The 18,166-nt window shown below is 57.4% G+C and overlaps 1 protein-coding gene across 1 annotated transcript in view; it reads left to right on the plus strand.

Annotated features, from left to right (window-relative positions):
* The window catches only part of LOC102564684 (orofacial cleft 1 candidate gene 1 protein homolog), a 59,911-nt gene extending 44,949 nt beyond the window's left edge, over positions 1-14,962 (plus strand). The window contains exons 7-8 of the mRNA XM_059723532.1: positions 14,244-14,416; positions 14,882-14,962. Coding sequence (XP_059579515.1) covers positions 14,244-14,416; positions 14,882-14,962 — 254 coding nt within the window. The remainder of the gene's footprint in view (positions 1-14,243; positions 14,417-14,881) is intronic.
* Positions 14,963-18,166: the final 3,204 nt, after the last annotated feature.

Genomic DNA, 18,166 nt, shown 5'->3' on the forward strand with positions numbered 1-18,166 from the left:
GGCTGGGAGCTCTTCCTCCCGACCTCCTTCCCCCTCCGTTCCATCTCAGGGGACCGGGGTCTCCAGCGGGAAGCCATCGTCCAGCCGAGGGGCTGGTGCCACTACCATGGCCCCACCGCCCCCTCCCCCGTCTGTGGCGCCCCCTGCCCTCGGTGCGGCAGCCCCACCGGGTGGAGGGGCGGACGCCTCCCCTTGCCCCCTGCCTGCCCCGGCCGAAGTGGCTGGGGTGGCCGGGGACTGCGGTGCTGGAGCCTCATCGGATGATGGGGCTCGGGCATCCTCCCTACCAGGAGGCCTTTGACCGCGTGGGCCACGCCTACCTCTTCCGCACGCTGGAGGCCTTTGGCTTTGGGCCCCTCTTCACCGGGGCCCTCCGGGTCTTGTACCGGGACATTTCCAGCCTGCTCAAGGTGAACGGGGTGCTTTGCGCTCCGTTCCCCGCGCGCAGGGGCATTCGCCAGGGCTGTCCGCTGTCGGGCATGCTCTACGCCCTGGCCATCGAGCCGCTGTTACACGCGCTGCGCCGCCGCCTGAGTGGGGTGGCCCTGCCATCGGCCACGGGCCCGTCCGCTGGCCCTCGTCTCCGGCTGTCGGCCTACGCGGACGACGTCACCGTCTTCCTCGCCACCCGGGAAGACGTGCGGGCTCTGGCAGATTGCCAGCGGGCCTACGAGCGCGCCTCCTCCGCCCGCATCAACTGGGGCAAGAGTGACACTCTGCTGCTTGGCGCATGGACTGGCAGGCCTCCGCCGGACTTGCCGGGGGGCCTCGCCTGGCGCCGCGAGGGCCTCAAGGTCTTGGGCGTGTTCCTGGGGCCGACGACCTTCATGGCGCGCAACTGGGACGGCCTCGAGGAGGGAGTGGAGGCCCGCCTGCAGCGGTGGCGCTGGCGCCTGCCCAGCCTTTCCTACCGGGGGCGCGTCCTCGTCATCAATAACCTGGCGGCGGCCACCCTGTGGCACCGCTGCGCGGTGCTGGACCCTCCGCCGGAGCTACTGGAGCGACTGCAGCGGCTCCTGGTCGATTTCCTGTGGGACGGACGCCACTGGCTCCCACGAGCTGCCCTCTACCTGCCCACCGGCGAGGGGGGCCAGGGCCTGATCGATCTGGCCAGCAGGGTGGCCGCCTATCGGCTGCAGGCCCTCCAGCGGCTCCTGTACACCGAGGGCCACCTCCCGTGGCGACAGCTGGCGTGCCGATTCCTGCGGCGAGTGGGGGGCCTCGGCTTTGACCGGGAGCTGTTTCAACTGGACCTCACCTTCCTGAACGGGGCGGTCCTTCCCCCGTTCTACCGCAGCGTGGTGCGGGCCTGGCGGGCGGCCTTCCATCTCTGTCCCCAGGCCAGGCACCTGCGGTTCCCGCAGCTCCTTCGAGAGCCCTTGGTCCACAACCCGGCCCTGCACCGTGTCGTGCCGAGCCTGGCCTCCGCCAGCCTCACGGCAGCTCTCGTCGAGGCGCGCTCCACCCGCCTGGAGCACCTCCTGGACCCCGCTCGGTCGGACTGGCTGTCACCCGAGGCCCTGGCTGCCCGGCTGGCCATGCGCTCCGTCCGCACCGCGGGGCGGCTTCTGCGGGCCGTTAGGGCCGCCCTCCCGGCGGAGGCAGCGACCGCCCTGGAAGCCCATCTCCAGACTCGCCGGCCCCTCCCCGCAGCAGACGCCGCAGAAGACGCCTTCCCACCGCTACCCGTCATCCCAGCGGTACCCGGCGAGCTGGCCGAGCGGCCCAACACGCTGCTCAGGCTCCCGGTGCCCCCCAGCAGCAATACGGGCTGCCCTTTTGGCACCCTGCCCCGCAAGGGCCTCTACATGTGGGTGGTGCGCACCCGGCACGCCCAGGTGCTCGCCGGCCGCCCTGACACCGCGTGGCGGCGGCGCCTGGCGCGGCCCGGGACCCCGGCGTGGCGCACACTGTATAAGGCGCCCATCGCCAAGAAGACCGGCGACCTGCAGTGGCGGCTCGTGCATGGCATCCTGGCCACCGGCACCTTTGTGCGTCACTTGGAGCCAGCGGCCTCGGCGGCCTGCCCCTTCTGCCCGGGGGTGCTGGACGAGGACATTTTCCACGCCTTCCTCGACTGCCCCCGGCTGCAGCCTCTCTTTGCCGCCCTGGGCGCACTGCTTCGGGTACTGGGCCGTGACCTCTCCGAAGACGCTTACGTCCACTCCTTTCCATACCGGGCGGCCGAGCGGGCCACGGTCAGCCTGGCCAACTTCCTGCTGGGCCAGGCCAAGATGGCCACCCTGAAGAGCCGGCGAAACCAGCTCAGCGGCACCGGGATGGTTGACGCCCTGCAGCTCTTCCGCCTGCTGGTGCGGGCCCGCCTCTCGCTCGAGTTTGAGCACGCTGTCCTCCGGCGGACGGTGCCCGCCTTTGAGGAGCGCTGGGCCCTCGAGGGGGTGCTGTGCCGGGTCGAGGCGGGACGCCTGATCCTCGTTCTGTGATGCCACCGGCTGCTCAAGCCGCAGAGACGCGTCAAGCGGGCCGAGGCCCTGGACTTTTGCTCGTGCGGGTCGACCCCGGAGGCCTCCATGGGTGTCCCTGCTGGCAGAACTGTAAATACTGTAAATAGTCCTTATGTTCGTTGTGTTGGTTGTTTTTTTTTTTGTCTAGAGTGTACGGGCAGGCCTTGCAGGCCACGAGCCCAGGCCTTGTCCATGAGGCCCAGAGCTTCGGGCGTCCTTGTACATGCTTTTGACTGGCTCCGAGTCATCACCCTCCGGGGAATAAAGGTCTCTTAAAAGTCAAAAGTCTTTCTTTCTTTCTTTCAAGATGGCCGCCGACAGCTGAAGCCCTTCTAAGCTCCTCCAGCTCAGGTGCTTTCAGCTCGTTGCCTCGCACTCCCTGTCCCCCTTTTCCTGTCCCCCCCCCAAAAAAAACCCTTGCCTCTCCCCACCCTGTCCCTGGGGACCCCCTCCCTGCCCCTTCCCCCCACTTTCTGAGCCTTTTTCCCCTGGGCTCTGGCAGCCTCGTTTGCCTCTGCCCCTCCCCCACCCCCGCCTGAGATGTCCCTTTGATTTCTGCTGCCTCCCTCCCCCAGGGCCCCTTCCCTTGGTCCCTGCCATCTCCCCTTGCCTTGGGGCTTGCCCTGAGCCCCTGCGGGGTTGCTCTGCCCCCCCTCAGGCCGATTTTGGGGCGTTTTCAGCCCCCTCCCAGTCCCAGTCCCCGGGCCAGCCTGAGGCTTTTTTTTTTTTTTTTTTTTTTGCTGCGCTTCGCAGTTTAACCCTGTCCTGGCGAGGAATGGCGGCTCCTACGCCTGGCAGCTGGCATGAGGATGTCTCTCAGGACCTCCCACTGTCTCATGGCCTGAGGGTTCATGCCCCTCTCCATGTGGGGCTCGAGGCTTGCGTGGAGGCTCTGGCCGCCCTCCTGGGATGGCGTACCATCCGCTACGCGGGGCGCGTGAACACGGTCCCGATGATCTATTTGAGCAAGCCCGCCTTGGTTGACAGGGTGTGTGCGGAGGGCCTGGACATTGCGGGCATCCACTACCCCGTCACGCCCCTAGAGACTCAGGCAGTGAGGGTGGTGATTTCCAACGTCCCACCGCACGTTTCCAATCGGGAGCTGGCCAGGGGACTCGAGGCCTATGGGGTTCCCGCGAGTCCTTTTCGCCGCCTGCTGATGGGAAACAAGAACCCTCAGGGCAAGCACGTCCTGTCCTTTCGGAGGCAGGTCTTCATGCTCCTCAAGGAGGGCCCCCAGTCGCTGCCTCGCTCCCTGAGCCTCACGCTCGAGGGGCGGCGGTTTATTATCTATCTGTCTGTGGGAGAGACCACGTGCTTCAAGTGCGGGGGCTCCTCCCACCTGGCCGCGCAGTGCCCTCGGGGCAAGGCGGCCGGACCATCGCCGCCTGCGGCAGCGCCGAAAGACAGCGCGTCGACCTCTGGGGCACGCGACAGGCCCAGGGAGGCTGGGAGCTCTTCCTCCCGACCTCCTTCCCCCTCTGTTCCATCTCAGGGGACCGGGGTCTCCAGCGGGAAGCCATCGTCCAGCCGAGGGGCTGGTGCTGCTACCATGGCCCCGCCGCCCCCTCCCCCGTCTGTGGCGCCCCCTGCCCTCGGTGCGGCAGCCCCACCGGGTGGAGGGGCGGACGCCTCCCCTTGCCCCCTGCCTGCCCCGGCCGAAGTGGCTGGGGTGGCCGGGGACTGCGGTGCTGGAGCCTCATCGGATGATGGGGCTCGGGCGTCCTCCCTACCACCCGAAAAAGAGAGGGAGATGAGGGGGGCCTCTCAGGACACCCCATCCCTGACAGACCCCTCCTCGGCCAGTGCCGAGGACCCCCCCACTACAGAGCCGGACCCCGTTCCGGCTGCCACACCACCCGCCCCGTCGGATGTAGCCACCGACGAGGCAGACTTAGCGGGTGGGGGGGAGGGGCCTTCAGGGGTCCTCCTCCCCTCGCCTGTCCCCCGGCCTCCGGAGTCAGGCGGCAGCAGGGATAGTGGCGAATGTCTCTCTTCCGGTGGCCTGGCCCCGGGGGTGGCGGGAGAGCCCGCTGCCCCTTTGGTCACGCCCCAGCCTACCGGAGCAGATGGGGACGTTAGCGAGATGGAGATCCAGCTCTCGGAGTCTCGCAAGAGACGTCGTGAGCGGGATGGCCCCTCCCCCCCCAAGAAGATAGGGAATGTCCTCGCGGAGCCGGTCCTCGACTCGGACGACGAGAGGCGGCTGATGTGCCTGGACATCGAGGGGGTCGACGCTGCACTTGCGGGCGAGCTCCCGCCGGGGGTGTGGCCTCGCCGCTCTTCAGTAGGCAACATCCACCCCAAGCTGGCGGAGCCCCCCTGGGTCTCTCCTGACTATGGGGGACTCCTGTCCTTGCTGAAGCTAACCAAGGGGCAGAAAAATGTAGCGGGGCACATCACCCAGTGGTGTGCGGACCCCGAAGTGTTTGTCAAGGCTGCCAGGGCGGCAGTCAAGCTCATGAAGCAAGATCGGGGCACACGTCAGATGGCCTACCGTCTGGACAAGCTTGCCCAGAGGGTGAGAGTGGAGTGGGGCCTGGGCGGGTCCCTCGACTAGAGTAGGGCACGGTAGGCCTTCCCTGACCTGTCTGTATTGCCTTGCTCTGCTCTTGGGTGCTCGCTCTTCCACCCGCACTCTGCTTTGCTCCTCCTCTCCCACCCCCACCCCCATGGCAGCCACAACCATTGGCACCTTCAACGTCAACGGCTGTCGAGACGCGGTGAAGCGCGAGGCCGTCCTGGAGCTCCTGCGGCAGAAGAGGCTGGCCATCGCCTTCCTACAAGAGACCCACTCTGACAGGTTCAACCAGGCGGCCTGGCGGGCTGCCTGGCGAGGACAGGTGTTCCTGAGCCACGGCACCAGCCTCCGCGCGGGGGTCGCGACACTCTTATCGCCGCAGCTGCAGCTTGACGCGGCGGTGCCGCGGGAGGTCGTCCCCGGCCGCCTGCTGACCGTCCGCGTCACCCTCGCGCAACACCGTCTGCTGCTCGTCAACATCTACGCGCCCTCCGATGGCCAGGAGAGGGTCGCTTTCTTTGAGAGCTTGGCTGCCCTCCTGCGCGACGCTAGCGAGGATGATGACCTGCTCCTCCTCGGGGGCGATTTCAATTGCACCACTGCCCCGCGCCTCGACCGCACAGGGCCTGAGCCCCACCTGCCCTCCGCTCGCAAGCTGCAAGCTGCCCTGGAGGGGGCAGACCTCGTGGACGTCTGGCGAGCCCTGCATCCCGATGCGCGCCAGTACACCTGGGCCAAGACGAGCGCCGGCGGTCTCACCATGGCTCGCCTCGACCGCCTTTATATCACCAGGCACCACCTGCCACTCCTGCGCAGCAGCCGCATCGCTCCCTCGGGTCTATCAGATCATGGCCTGGCCTTCAGCGAACTGAGCCTGCCGGGGAGAGCCTGTGCACGGGCACCGTATTGGTGTTTGAACGTTAGTCTGCTCCAGGACTCTTATTTCCGGGACTGCTTTGCCCACTTTTGGCGGAGGTGGGAGGCTGCGAGACCGAGCCACTCCTCCTGGAAGCTGTGGTGGGACGTGGGCAAGGTCCAGACCCGAGCCTTCTGCCAGCAGTACACCCAGCTGGCCGCGAACGAGACGCGCCGCCGTATCCGGGAGTTGGAGGAGGACGTGGCGGAGCTCGAGGCTGCTCTGCTGGCCGCCGGCAGCGACGCGGCACTGAGCGAGAGCCTCCGGCTCCGCAGGAAATGCCTGCGCGACTTGGCGGAGAGCGCGGCCCGCGGCGCGAGGATCCGCGCCCGCTGCCAGGAGCTGGTGGAAACCGACGCCCCGACCCGCTTCTTTTTCGACCTGGAGCGGCGGCGGGCAGCGAGCAAAGCCTTGGACCATCTCAAGACTCCTGAGGGCCGGGTCATTACAGAGCCGGGCGAAGTCCGCGAACGTGCCGTCGCCTTCTATCGCGACCTGTTCGCGGCCGAGCCGTCGTGCCCCGAGGCCACGCGGGAACTCCACGAGGGCCTACCGCGTCTCGATGCCCTGGAGGCCGGCGAGCTGGAGCGGGACTTGTCCCTGGAAGAGCTGGCGGCCGCCACGGCCGGCCTCGCCTCCGGCAAAGCCCCGGGCCTCGACGGGCTGCCTGCCGAGTTCTACAAGACCTTCTGGCCTCTCCTCGGCCCCAGCCTCCTGCGCGTTTTCCAGGAGAGCCTCGCCGACAAGGTCTTGCCGATCAGCTGCCGCCGAGCGGTGCTGACCCTGCTGCCCAAGAAGGGAGACCTGGGCTACATGAAGAACTGGCGGCCGGTCTCCCTGCTGTGCGCGGACTACAAGATTCTGGCCAAAGCGCTGGCCACCCGCCTCCGCGCGGTCATGGCCTCTCTCACCGGGCCCGAGCAGAGCTACTGCGTGCCGGGCAGGACCATACAAGACAACCTGTTCCTGCTGCGGGACCTGCTCACGGCTAGCGAGCTCTTTGGCCTCGACGTCGGCCTCCTCTCTCTCGACCAGGAGAAGGCCTTTGACCGCGTGGGCCACGCCTACCTCTTCCGCACGCTGGAGGCCTTTGGCTTTGGGCCCCTCTTCACCGGGGCCCTCCGGGTCTTGTACCGGGACATTTCCAGCCTGCTCAAGGTGAACGGGGTGCTTTGCGCTCCGTTCCCCGCGCGCAGGGGCATTCGCCAGGGCTGTCCGCTGTCGGGCATGCTCTACGCCCTGGCCATCGAGCCGCTGTTACACGCGCTGCGCCGCCGCCTGAGTGGGGTGGCCCTGCCATCGGCCACGGGCCCGTCCGCTGGCCCTCGTCTCCGGCTGTCGGCCTACGCGGACGACGTCACCGTCTTCCTCGCCACCCGGGAAGACGTGCGGGCTCTGGCAGATTGCCAGCGGGCCTACGAGCGCGCCTCCTCCGCCCGCATCAACTGGGGCAAGAGTGACACTCTGCTGCTTGGCGCATGGACTGGCAGGCCTCCGCCGGACTTGCCGGGGGGCCTCGCCTGGCGCCGCGAGGGCCTCAAGGTCTTGGGCGTGTTCCTGGGGCCGACGACCTTCATGGCGCGCAACTGGGACGGCCTCGAGGAGGGAGTGGAGGCCCGCCTGCAGCGGTGGCGCTGGCGCCTGCCCAGCCTTTCCTACCGGGGGCGCGTCCTCGTCATCAATAACCTGGCGGCGGCCACCCTGTGGCACCGCTGCGCGGTGCTGGACCCTCCGCCGGAGCTACTGGAGCGACTGCAGCGGCTCCTGGTCGATTTCCTGTGGGACGGACGCCACTGGCTCCCACGAGCTGCCCTCTACCTGCCCACCGGCGAGGGGGGCCAGGGCCTGATCGATCTGGCCAGCAGGGTGGCCGCCTATCGGCTGCAGGCCCTCCAGCGGCTCCTGTACACCGAAGGCCACCTCCCGTGGCGACAGCTGGCGTGCCGATTCCTGCGGCGAGTGGGGGGCCTCGGCTTTGACCGGGAGCTGTTTCAACTGGACCTCACCTTCCTGAACGGGGCGGTCCTTCCCCCGTTCTACCGCAGCGTGGTGCGGGCCTGGCGGGCGGCCTTCCATCTCTGTCCCCAGGCCAGGCACCTGCGGTTCCCGCAGCTCCTTCGAGAGCCCTTGGTCCACAACCCGGCCCTGCACCGTGTCGTGCCGAGCCTGGCCTCCGCCAGCCTCACGGCAGCTCTCGTTGAGGCGTGCTCCACCCGCCTGGAGCACCTCCTGGACCCCGCTCGGTCGGACTGGCTGTCACCCGAGGCCCTGGCTGCCCGGCTGGCCATGCGCTCCGTCCGCACCGCGGGGCGGCTTCTGCGGGCCGTTAGGGCCGCCCTCCCGACGGAGGCAGCGACCGCCCTGGAAGCCCATCTCCAGACTCGCCGGCCCCTCCCCGCCGCAGACGCCGCAGAAGACGCCTTCCCACCGCTACCCGTCATCCCAGCGGTACCCGGCGAGCTGGCCGAGCGGCCCAACACGCTGCTCAGGCTCCCGGTGCCCCCCAGCAGCAATACGGGCTGCCCTTTTGGCACTCTGCCCCGCAAGGGCCTCTACATGTGGGTGGTGCGCACCCGGCACGCCCAGGTGCTCGCCGGCCGCCCTGACACCGCGTGGCGGCGGCGCCTGGCGCGGCCCGGGACCCCGGCGTGGCGCACGCTGTATAAGGCGCCCATCGCCAAGAAGACCGGCGACCTGCAGTGGCGGCTCGTGCACGGCATCCTAGCCACCGGCACCTTTGTGCGTCACTTGGACCCGGCGGCCTCGGCGGCCTGCCCCTTCTGCCCGGGGGTGCTGGACGAGGACATTTTCCACGCCTTCCTCGACTGCCCCCGGCTGCAGCCTCTCTTTGCCGCCCTGGGCGCACTGCTTCGGGTACTGGGCCGAGACTTCTCCGAAGACGCCTACGTCCACTCCTTTCCGTACCGGGCGGCCGAGCGGGCCACGGTCAGCCTGGCCAACTTCCTGCTGGGCCAGGCCAAGATGGCCACCCTGAAGAGCCGGCGAAACCAGCTCAGCGGCACCGGGATGGTCGACGCCCTGCAGCTCTTCCGCCTGCTGGTGCGGGCCCGCCTCTCGCTCGAGTTTGAGCACGCTGTCCTCCGGCGGACGGTGCCCGCCTTTGAGGAGCGCTGGGCCCTCGAGGGGGTGCTGTGCCGGGTCGAGGCGGGACGCCTGATCCTCGCTCTGTGATGCCACCGGCTGCTCAAGCCGCAGAGACGCGTCAAGCGGGCCAAGGCCCTGGACTTTTGCTCGTGCGGGTCGACCCCGGAGGCCTCCATGGGTGTCCCTGCTGGCAGAACTGTAAATACTGTAAATAGTCCTTATGTTTCGTTGTGTTGGTTGGTGTTTTTTTGTCTAGCGTGTACGGGCAGGCCTTGCAGGCCAGGAGCCCAGGCCTTGTCCACGAGGCCCAGAGCTTCGGGCGTCCTTGTACATGCTTTTGACTGGCTCCGAGTCATCACCCTCCGGGGAATAAAGGTCTCTTAAAAGTTAAAGTCTTTCTTTCTTTCTTTCTTTCTTTCTTTCTTTCTTTCTTTCTTTCTTTCTTTCTCTTTAAAGCAGGGTGTCAAAGAAGCAGTACTCAGGCCCAATCCAGCCCATGGGTTTCAGATCAATTTTGCATGCTGTGTGGGACCTGGCCCCTGACCCTAGCCCCAGGTGATCCATGTGATGCATAGAGCTGATCTGGTGTATGCTGCATGCGGGGTGTGGGCTGGACCAGAAAACATGAATGTTGCAAGCAGCAGAAGGGCCAGTTTGGGTTGTGTGGTGCATATGGTGCCCGCACTAGACTGGTCCAGTCCACTGGCTTTGATGTGTGGGCCCAGTCTCTGGGCCTGATCTAGCCTGCAAACAAGCCCCACAACCCTCATCTACCCTCCTGGGCCAGATGAATTTGACACCCCTACTTAAAAGCACCATAGGAAGGTTGAATCCTAGCTTTATACAACCTTACAGCTAGAGCCCTGAGTTCTGATTGAAGCCTATGGGATGTTAATTTCTCCTCCATCCTGTCAGGCAAATGGATACCTATGGGAGATGATGAGAGGAAAATCAAAGAGTTTTTAATGCCCACATAAAAGGGGCTAATTTGAGCTGTGTAACCCAGTTGATTTTCTGTCTCTAATGCCCCATCTACATGTTACACCCGAGATGTGATTAACCATTTAATCATGTCTTAAGTTTTGACCCAGGCACACATTCAGTCAATTAATAGTGTCAACAAGTAAACAAGGAATAAGCCACAAAGTTATTCCACAAAAATTCTGTAATAATTTTGTGGCTCATTCTTATCACGCCATTATACGCACAGAATGTGACAGAAGCGACAATTTTCACCTGATCTAGCCACAGAAAGTGGTCTATAGCTGTGACCAAACACAAATGCATAGCTGCAAACAGCTTAAAATCCAGCAAAAATCTGAACCTTCATTGCATGAGAGTTCAGATGACGATGTTTCAAAACACAGCATCTTCTGTAACTTCTGTCTGCGCTGCCTGACAGCATGTCACTGTTTTCAGAATGGGAGGACAGAAAGGGAACAGAGGGAATTTGGTTTGAGGTTTTTTCGTTACCCATCGGAGTGTGGGTTAGGTGTGTTGGAGCCCCTCCCCAGGTGGGAGGGCTCCAATTCAGTTACCCCACACTCCAGCGCTAGTTGGGAAACCCCTAGAAACAGTTCTTTCTGCTCCCTTTCCCCTCCCAATTCTGAAAACAGCACAGACTAGGATGTAGGAGGCCATTGCTAGGGGAAACCAGCTGCAGACTCACAGCCAGCAGTTACTTTTCCCTCCCCCCTGGACCCAACAGTGAACTTCTGTTTGGTCCAGGGGACTGTTATAATTCAGAATGCTTCCTACAAAACATTCTTAGTTATAGCGAGGTGTCTAGGTGCTCCCCTGTGGATGGGAGCCCCACCAGCTGATGGGGCTCCAAACCACAGGGGTGAACCATGTGTGGCCATGGCTGCAGAACTTGCATCTATGGCAAAATGTGGGGCCCTGCCACAGCTGTGAGCCTCATCAGCTATGAGATTCACAGCTGCAGCAGTACACTGGGTGCTGACATGGCTGCAAGCCTTATTGCCTGTGGGAATTTCAGCCATGGGAGCTTGCTATTTGCTGGTGCAGGGGGAGTCCAGGATTGCAATCCTCCCTCCTCCTTTCCCCTCCTGTACCGGCAATAAGGCATGATTGGATCTGATGCTGGATCCCACATTTGCACTTTTTGCCATGCATGTGTGGCATGGCAGGAGGCATGATTATGTTGATTGTGCATCAGAGCCTATCATGCCCTTACCTGAACATCTAGAGGAGCCCTAACTGGTAGAACTGCCTTTCTGTGCTGCTGAGCTGTACTTTTGAAGTGACTTCAGGTGCTTTTCATCAAATATTCTCTTAGTCTTAATCTTAATTTAGCTGGATATTTCTAATAGTTCTCTCAAGTGGCCTTTTAAAAATTGTTCTTACCCTCTTCTTACTCTTTTCCAGAGCATACTCTATAGATAAGCCCAATGTGGTCCACCAAAAAGAAGAAATTAGACATTAGTTTCAGTGCAAGGAAGTAATAAAACTAACCAGAAAAACAAAAAGATACCACAGTGTATTCATGGAGTAGGTACTTTCACAGAGTAGGTGCTTTCATTCTCATTGTGACATGCAAGGGCAACCAGATTGAGCTCACAGAATTTGAAATTAGAATATATAACCATAGGCAAGATTTTTCAGCTGGTAAAAACTGGCTTAATTGCAATGAGTTCAATGCAATCCCACTGATTTACACCAGCTAAAGTTTTGGCCACTGTACATAGCGTGGGCAGAGTAAAGAAAATAAACAATATTGCATCTGTTGGCAATGTTTTCTTTTTTTGGCATTGCCTTTATTTTTATTCTTCTAGACAAAGCCCAGTGCTTTAGTAAATTTAAATCTAAATATTGTTTTGTTTTTGCATTTAATAGTTGTAGGTCAAATCACTTTTCATTAGGCTTGTAAGATGCTATGTGAAGAGATTCCATGTACCCTTAGGTAACAGTTTCAGTTGTTTATATCTACTGTACACTTCCCCCAACATGATTTTAAATTTGTATCCTCTTGTAATTAAATATAAAAAAACCCCTGCATCCTGTGTGTTGGTGGCATAGAGGTGATTTAATCACTCAGAGACTCAACAATTAAAGTTGTTCAAAGATGAGTAGTTAGCAAAACTGAAAATGTTAAGAGCCTTAGTTTTATCTTTCCTTTTCTGGTCTTCATTAGAGAATGGAAGACTTCAAAGGGGAGTAAGAAAAAAATCTTTTAAGTGCTTTCATGTTCTGGGATGGATGGAGAGACAGACAGATAACTAGATATGGCATTTTCTTGCAAAGAAAGAGAAACTGAGAAATAAAAACCTCCAAACATTATTCTGCAGAGGAATGAGGTGACCATGATAAAGTGAGATGCAGAGAACCTGGTTGCTGTCACTTTTTAGTGATCCTAACATGAGGAAATGAGCAAAATACTTGTCTGTCTTGTGTCCCAAAATTAGCATTAGTACTCCATGAAATATCAATGAGATGATATTTTAGTGAGCACCATATCAAGTTACATTGCAAACATTTAAATCGTATCTTCTTTGTAGCAGGCTTGGTGAATGGGAGACATTTTTGTTTATGGTGCGCAGTGCTCATTGCATAAATCCAGTGAGCCAAGTATTGTATTTTATACAATGCATTGTGTGGTAAGCTTACCAAGTGCCTGGGTGGATACTAGGGGTGTGTGAAACGGGCTGTATTTGATTTGGATTTGGATTCAACCCAAATCGGGGACAATGATTCAATTCATTGATTTGGACCGCTGTCTATTAGTTGATTCAGGCAAATCTGAATCTCAAGATTTGATGCTGATTTGGAGAATCAGAGATTTGGCCATAGACACAGCTTGAAATGTTTTTTTCTACATACCTCAAGGTACCGGGTGCAGCTCATGAATGCTGCGATGCTGGGGCAGATGGAGAATCCCACAGGAGTGTGGGGGTCCCCCCTACATGCTCGGCAGCAAACCCAGAAATACTTCCAGTTCACTTCCAGTCCCCCTGTGCCCCTCTGGCTTAGTGATTGGCCACAGGGGGACCCCGGGTACCCCCCCAGAACCAGGAGGCACCAGTCGCCAAGCCAGGGAGGGCACAGGGGGCCCCCCAGTGTGCTCCCCGGCAGACCCAGAAGTGGACTGGAAGTGCTTTTGGCCCACTTCTGGGTCTGCTGCCGAGTGTGCTGGGGACCCCACTATGCTCCTGTGGGATGCTCCATCTGCCCCAGCATCGCAGCATTGATGAGCCACCTGGTACCTTAAGGTATGTAGAAAAAACATTTAAATCTGTGTTTATGTCCAAATTATCTAATGTTTCTGAATCTCCCCAAATTGATTCGGAGGGGTCTGATTTGATTCAGAAAGATTAAAGGGTCTCCTGATTCCATTTGGATTCAGAGATTTGGTCACCGAATCGGGCTGAATCTCTGCCAAATCAAATCAGGGACCAAAGCTTCGTACAGTCCTAGTGAACACCCTCATGCATGCTGAGATGCTTCAGATGGGCTGCCTCCTTGATTGGGAAACAGCACAGCTGTGTTCATGCAGTGCTGAGGGTGGGTTAGTTATACATAGTGCAGGTTAATTGGTACTATCACTGAGCAGTGCTAACTAGACAACTTCAAGGACCAGTCAGACCCACAAGCACTGCTTCCAGTTATGGGGTCAGCCCCCCTGAAGCAGCTCAGCATCCAGGAGAGCATCCTTCCTAAACATGGTAAATATACCACGTAGACACAGTCTTGATCTCACCCATGTAATCTTACTGAAGCCAGAGAAGTTTCTATGGTATAAATGAAAGAAGAATTGGATCCAGTTTACTAAACTGGTATTGAGTGTTGTCTGTCTGTGGGTGAGGGGAGTAAAATGAAATGACTGGTATTAGTCTGAATCCTCTTAAGAATTCCTAAGAATAGTAGCTTTTCTTCTTCTTCCACAATGTGGTAAGTCAAAGCCACTCCTGATTGCAATGTTTTTTATATCACACTGGGGGTTAAATTAACCTAGCATATGTAAATTGGTTACTAAATATTTTAAAAACAAAATATTCAACTCTTCCTTCTAAACCTGTGTTACTATTTAGGTTAGGTTTCCTGATAATGAAATTGGGTATCTGCATGTTGCCAAAAGTTTTGATGTTATAATATATTGTATTTTTTATGGTATCAATCGATACCATAAAGCTGACCTGCCCAGCATGTTGGCTGAGAAGTACTAATCAATGAACCAAATGTCATTTGGCAAAGGATAACCTGCCACTTTTCTTTCAAGCAGCCCATGTCATCAGTGAAGATTTTTCAGACTCCATAATGCCTGTCAGCTTCACTAAAACACATGACTTTCGCAAGGAGGTTGAAGATGAAGTGATTCCTTCGTATATTGTACAGTTTGAGAAAGATGTTCAGGATGACATAATTATGCTTGGCAGCTTTTCACTGGAACAGGTCAGAGTTAGGAACTATAAGACAATTTCATCCTTTGGTGCATACCATGTTGTTGACTTGTCAGCCTTATACACCAGTGATAGCCAGTGATAAATATACTGAAAAGATAAAAGATTATTGTCTCTCATCACTGGAATTTTTTTAAACTAGGAATAGTAGTCATCCCCTTATTTCCATTTTAGTATGAGTAAAATGAGATCTTGATTGCTGCTTCTTTCCTGAATAATGAAGTGTCTGTAGCTACTCCATAGTTAAGCCTGAAAGTGAATTTGATTCATAAACCAATTCCTTTCCCTAGCAGCTTGAGAAAAGCATGGTATATTTGTTTAAAATGTGTAAGTTAAATTTGGGGACAAGGAAGATTTGAGCAAGAGATTAATTGGACAAAGGGGTTTTGAGTTATAAAACTGAAGTGTTCATTGTTATCCAGAAAAATCCTCCTGGTTTTCTTTTGCTGTTTTGTAGCCAAATGAGAGAAACAATGAAAGAGAAATTGGGTTATGGATTCACATTGTCAAAGTGGAGGCTTCAAAAGCAAAATGGTAGTTGTTAGTCACTGAACACACCATTTTGCCTCTGAAAATTTCACCCCAAGTCTGGTGCATGGGAGCAAAGATTAATTGATTAATATATCATTTTTAATTAGTAACACGAGAATGGCTCATTGGCTCTGATGCGCTTAAAATAGGCTGCCAAATGACTAATGGTGACCTAAGCTTTTATTTTTAAAAAGTAAGTCTCTAGATCTTTTCATTGCAGAAATAGATCTCCACAATTAAATTTATTGGATTAATCAATTTGGTGAAGGAAATGCCTCACTGCTCTGCTGTCTGTCTCTAACTCCCTTGCTAACTCCCTTATCTCTTTTTCTGCTCATTCTTAAATTGCTTTTCCCCTATACAGTGAAACTTAGGTGGCGCATAGAAGGGGTAAACAGCAAAGATCAAAATCTGGGGCTGTGGAGCATGCAGAAAAGGGGACATGGATGATGTCTACTATGTAGGGGAATAATTAAATTGAGAGCAAGAGAGGACATGGCTACAGGGAGCCTGCTAGCAGAACAGGGAGTGTTGCTGCTTTCCTAGACCATTGGATGTCTCCACATTATGGAGACTTTATTAGATGTATTGGCATAACCCCTAACACCTCGCGTAACTCACAGGGAACCTCATTTCATCTTGAAAAGTCTAAATAGTTGGTTACCCCCCTAAAGACAATCCTGATTAGCAGTAAGTTCAAGAACCTGACAAATCTATTTAAGGGTATTTTTTTTTTTTTTTTTGCCATTCAGGTTTCTAAGCTTTCTGAGGTGGATTGAGGGACATTCATAACCTTAAGTCTCATGGGAACTCACACAACACTAGACATCTTCAAGATAGCCCTGAGGGAGTCTCTGAGAGCCTCTTAAGGCTTGCAGAGGTGCATATTGGGGTGATACATGACAAGACACCTATCTGTTTTTATCTTGTGTATAGACAACTATACTTTTAAGTGACAGCTTTGAAGAAAGTGGAGCTGTAGGAGACCAAGTTCTGTTTTGCAGGGACAGTTAGAAGTGGTTGATGAACAAACAGGATTTCTTTTAACCACTGTGGGCACATCCACACATGCAACCACGTGCATTTGCAGCAGCTCAAATAGAAGTGATGCAAATTTGAGCTGGGGCTTTTTGCTTCAGCGCACGTGCTCAGATATGCACTTTGTTGTGGAGCAAATTGTGCCACTTGTGGCAAAATAATCCTGCCTGGCTCCTCCTGGATCTGTAGCCAGGGGTAGCTAGAGCCTGGGCCCAGCACCTGTGCTGTCCCCAGCAGTACAAAAAGCTGCCCTGGCAAGCAGCTCAGGGCTACTTGCCCTCAGGAGCTCCTGGGGGTGGCTGGGGCACCCCAGTGGCAGAGTCTGTACTCCACCTTTATCCCATGAGCCACTAGGGACCTCAGCTGGCAGCTCCTCCATAGAGCTGTCACCACGGGCACGTATGTGGTCAGCTTCACGGACACCCTGGTCTCCTTCCTCTTTTGTGGGCAGAGGGAGACCCTGGCCCACATGACCCTTGAGTGCGCCAGGCTGCAGCGCCTCCCCCTCCACCTCCAGAGCCTCCTCTTGAGGTTCTGGTTGAATTTCACCCCTCACCTTTTTGTTTTTGGTCACCCCACCTGTGGCTCCAACAAGTCCCAGGACCTCCTGATCACCTTTCTCCTGCCTCTGGCCAAGCCTGCAGACCTCTCGATCCCAGTGGTCCAAAGAGATGAGCTACTTGCATTTCTTGACTGTGACTACACTCGCTGGTCCGCCAGCAAGGTACAGCTAGCCTTGGACCACTGGGGAGATTTTGATAGCATCCTTGCCACTGCAAAGGCACTGGTGGGGGAAGGCAAGCAGCCCAAAAACTGCAACGCCTGGATCTCTAGGTGGGCCCTCTGTTTCATAGATGCCCTCTATACATATGGGAGGATGCCATGTGAACTGGCGGGGCCCACACTGGGCATTGAGATATGCGAGGCCCCTGCTGAACTGTTCACTCCACCCCCCCCAGCCATGAGGTCATTTAAAATCATGACCCTCAATGTCTATGGCTGTAATAAGGGTCTCTGAAAGTGCCAGGTGCTCTCCGTTCTTCAGGAGGGATGGTACCCCATAGTATTCTTGCAGGAGACCCTGATGACTCCAGCCAATGAACCAAATTGGCACTGAAGTTGGGAGGCAGGGTCTTTTTTAGGCATGTCTCAGCCACCTCATGCGGGGTGGCCACTCTGTTCTCCCCAGGCCTTCAGCCGGAGGTTCTCCAGGATGTTGAGGTGGTGCTGGGCTGCCTGTTGCACCTCCAGGTCCAGGTGCAGTCGCTGGTCCTGAACCTTCTGAATGTGTACGCCCCTGTGAGGGACTGGGAGTTGGCGGACATGCTTTGGCACTCTCAACCCTCACGCTGTAGGCCTGGGGAGGTCCTTGGTGGGGACTTTAGTGTCACCCTAGATGCACAAGACTGGTCAGGCAGGGAGCGGAAACAGACCGCCATGGGCGTCCTTGGGGAGATCCTGATGGACTACTCCCTGGTGGACGTCTGGCATGCCTGTCACCCTACTGACCCCCCTGCATTCACCTATGTGAGGGTGGGAGAGGAGCAGGCACGCCACTCCTGGTTGGACTGGGTTTATATCTCTTTGCCGCATTTTGCCCAGGCCCACTCCTCTGGCATCCGGCCAACCCCTTTCACTGGTCACAACCTTGTCTGGGCCTAGGCCACACTAGGGCCTGGGTGTCCAGGGTTGGCCTACTGGCATTTCAATGCCAGTCTGCTGGAGGATGTGGGCTTCCAGGAGTTCTGGCTGGCCTGGTGGGAGCAACGGGCAGCTTTCCCCTTGCCTAGGAGATGGTGGGATGTGGGGAAGGGGCACATTCAGCTTTTTTGCTGCAGCTACACTTGGGGGCACACCTGGCAGAGGGAGATGGTCCAGGAGCAGCTCAAGAAGGAAGTGCTAGAGCTGGAGAGGCACCTGGCCACCGACCCAACCAACCCGTCCCTCTGCAGAGAGTGTCGGGAGAGGTGGGAAGAGCTTCGTGCTCTGGTGTCCAGCTCCTTCGGGAGATGGAAAGCAACTCCTGCTTCTTCTATGCCCTGGAGAGGAGGCAGGGGGCCAAGAAGTACATCATCTGCCTTCTGGCAGGTGATGGCACCCCCCTCCTGGATCCAGGTGAGATGCGCCAGTGCACGCGGGCTTTCTATGAAGAGCTCTTCTCCCTGAATCTGAC

Source organism: Alligator mississippiensis, chromosome 3, assembly GCF_030867095.1.
Source record: "Alligator mississippiensis isolate rAllMis1 chromosome 3, rAllMis1, whole genome shotgun sequence".
Taxonomy (NCBI): domain Eukaryota; kingdom Metazoa; phylum Chordata; order Crocodylia; family Alligatoridae; genus Alligator; species Alligator mississippiensis.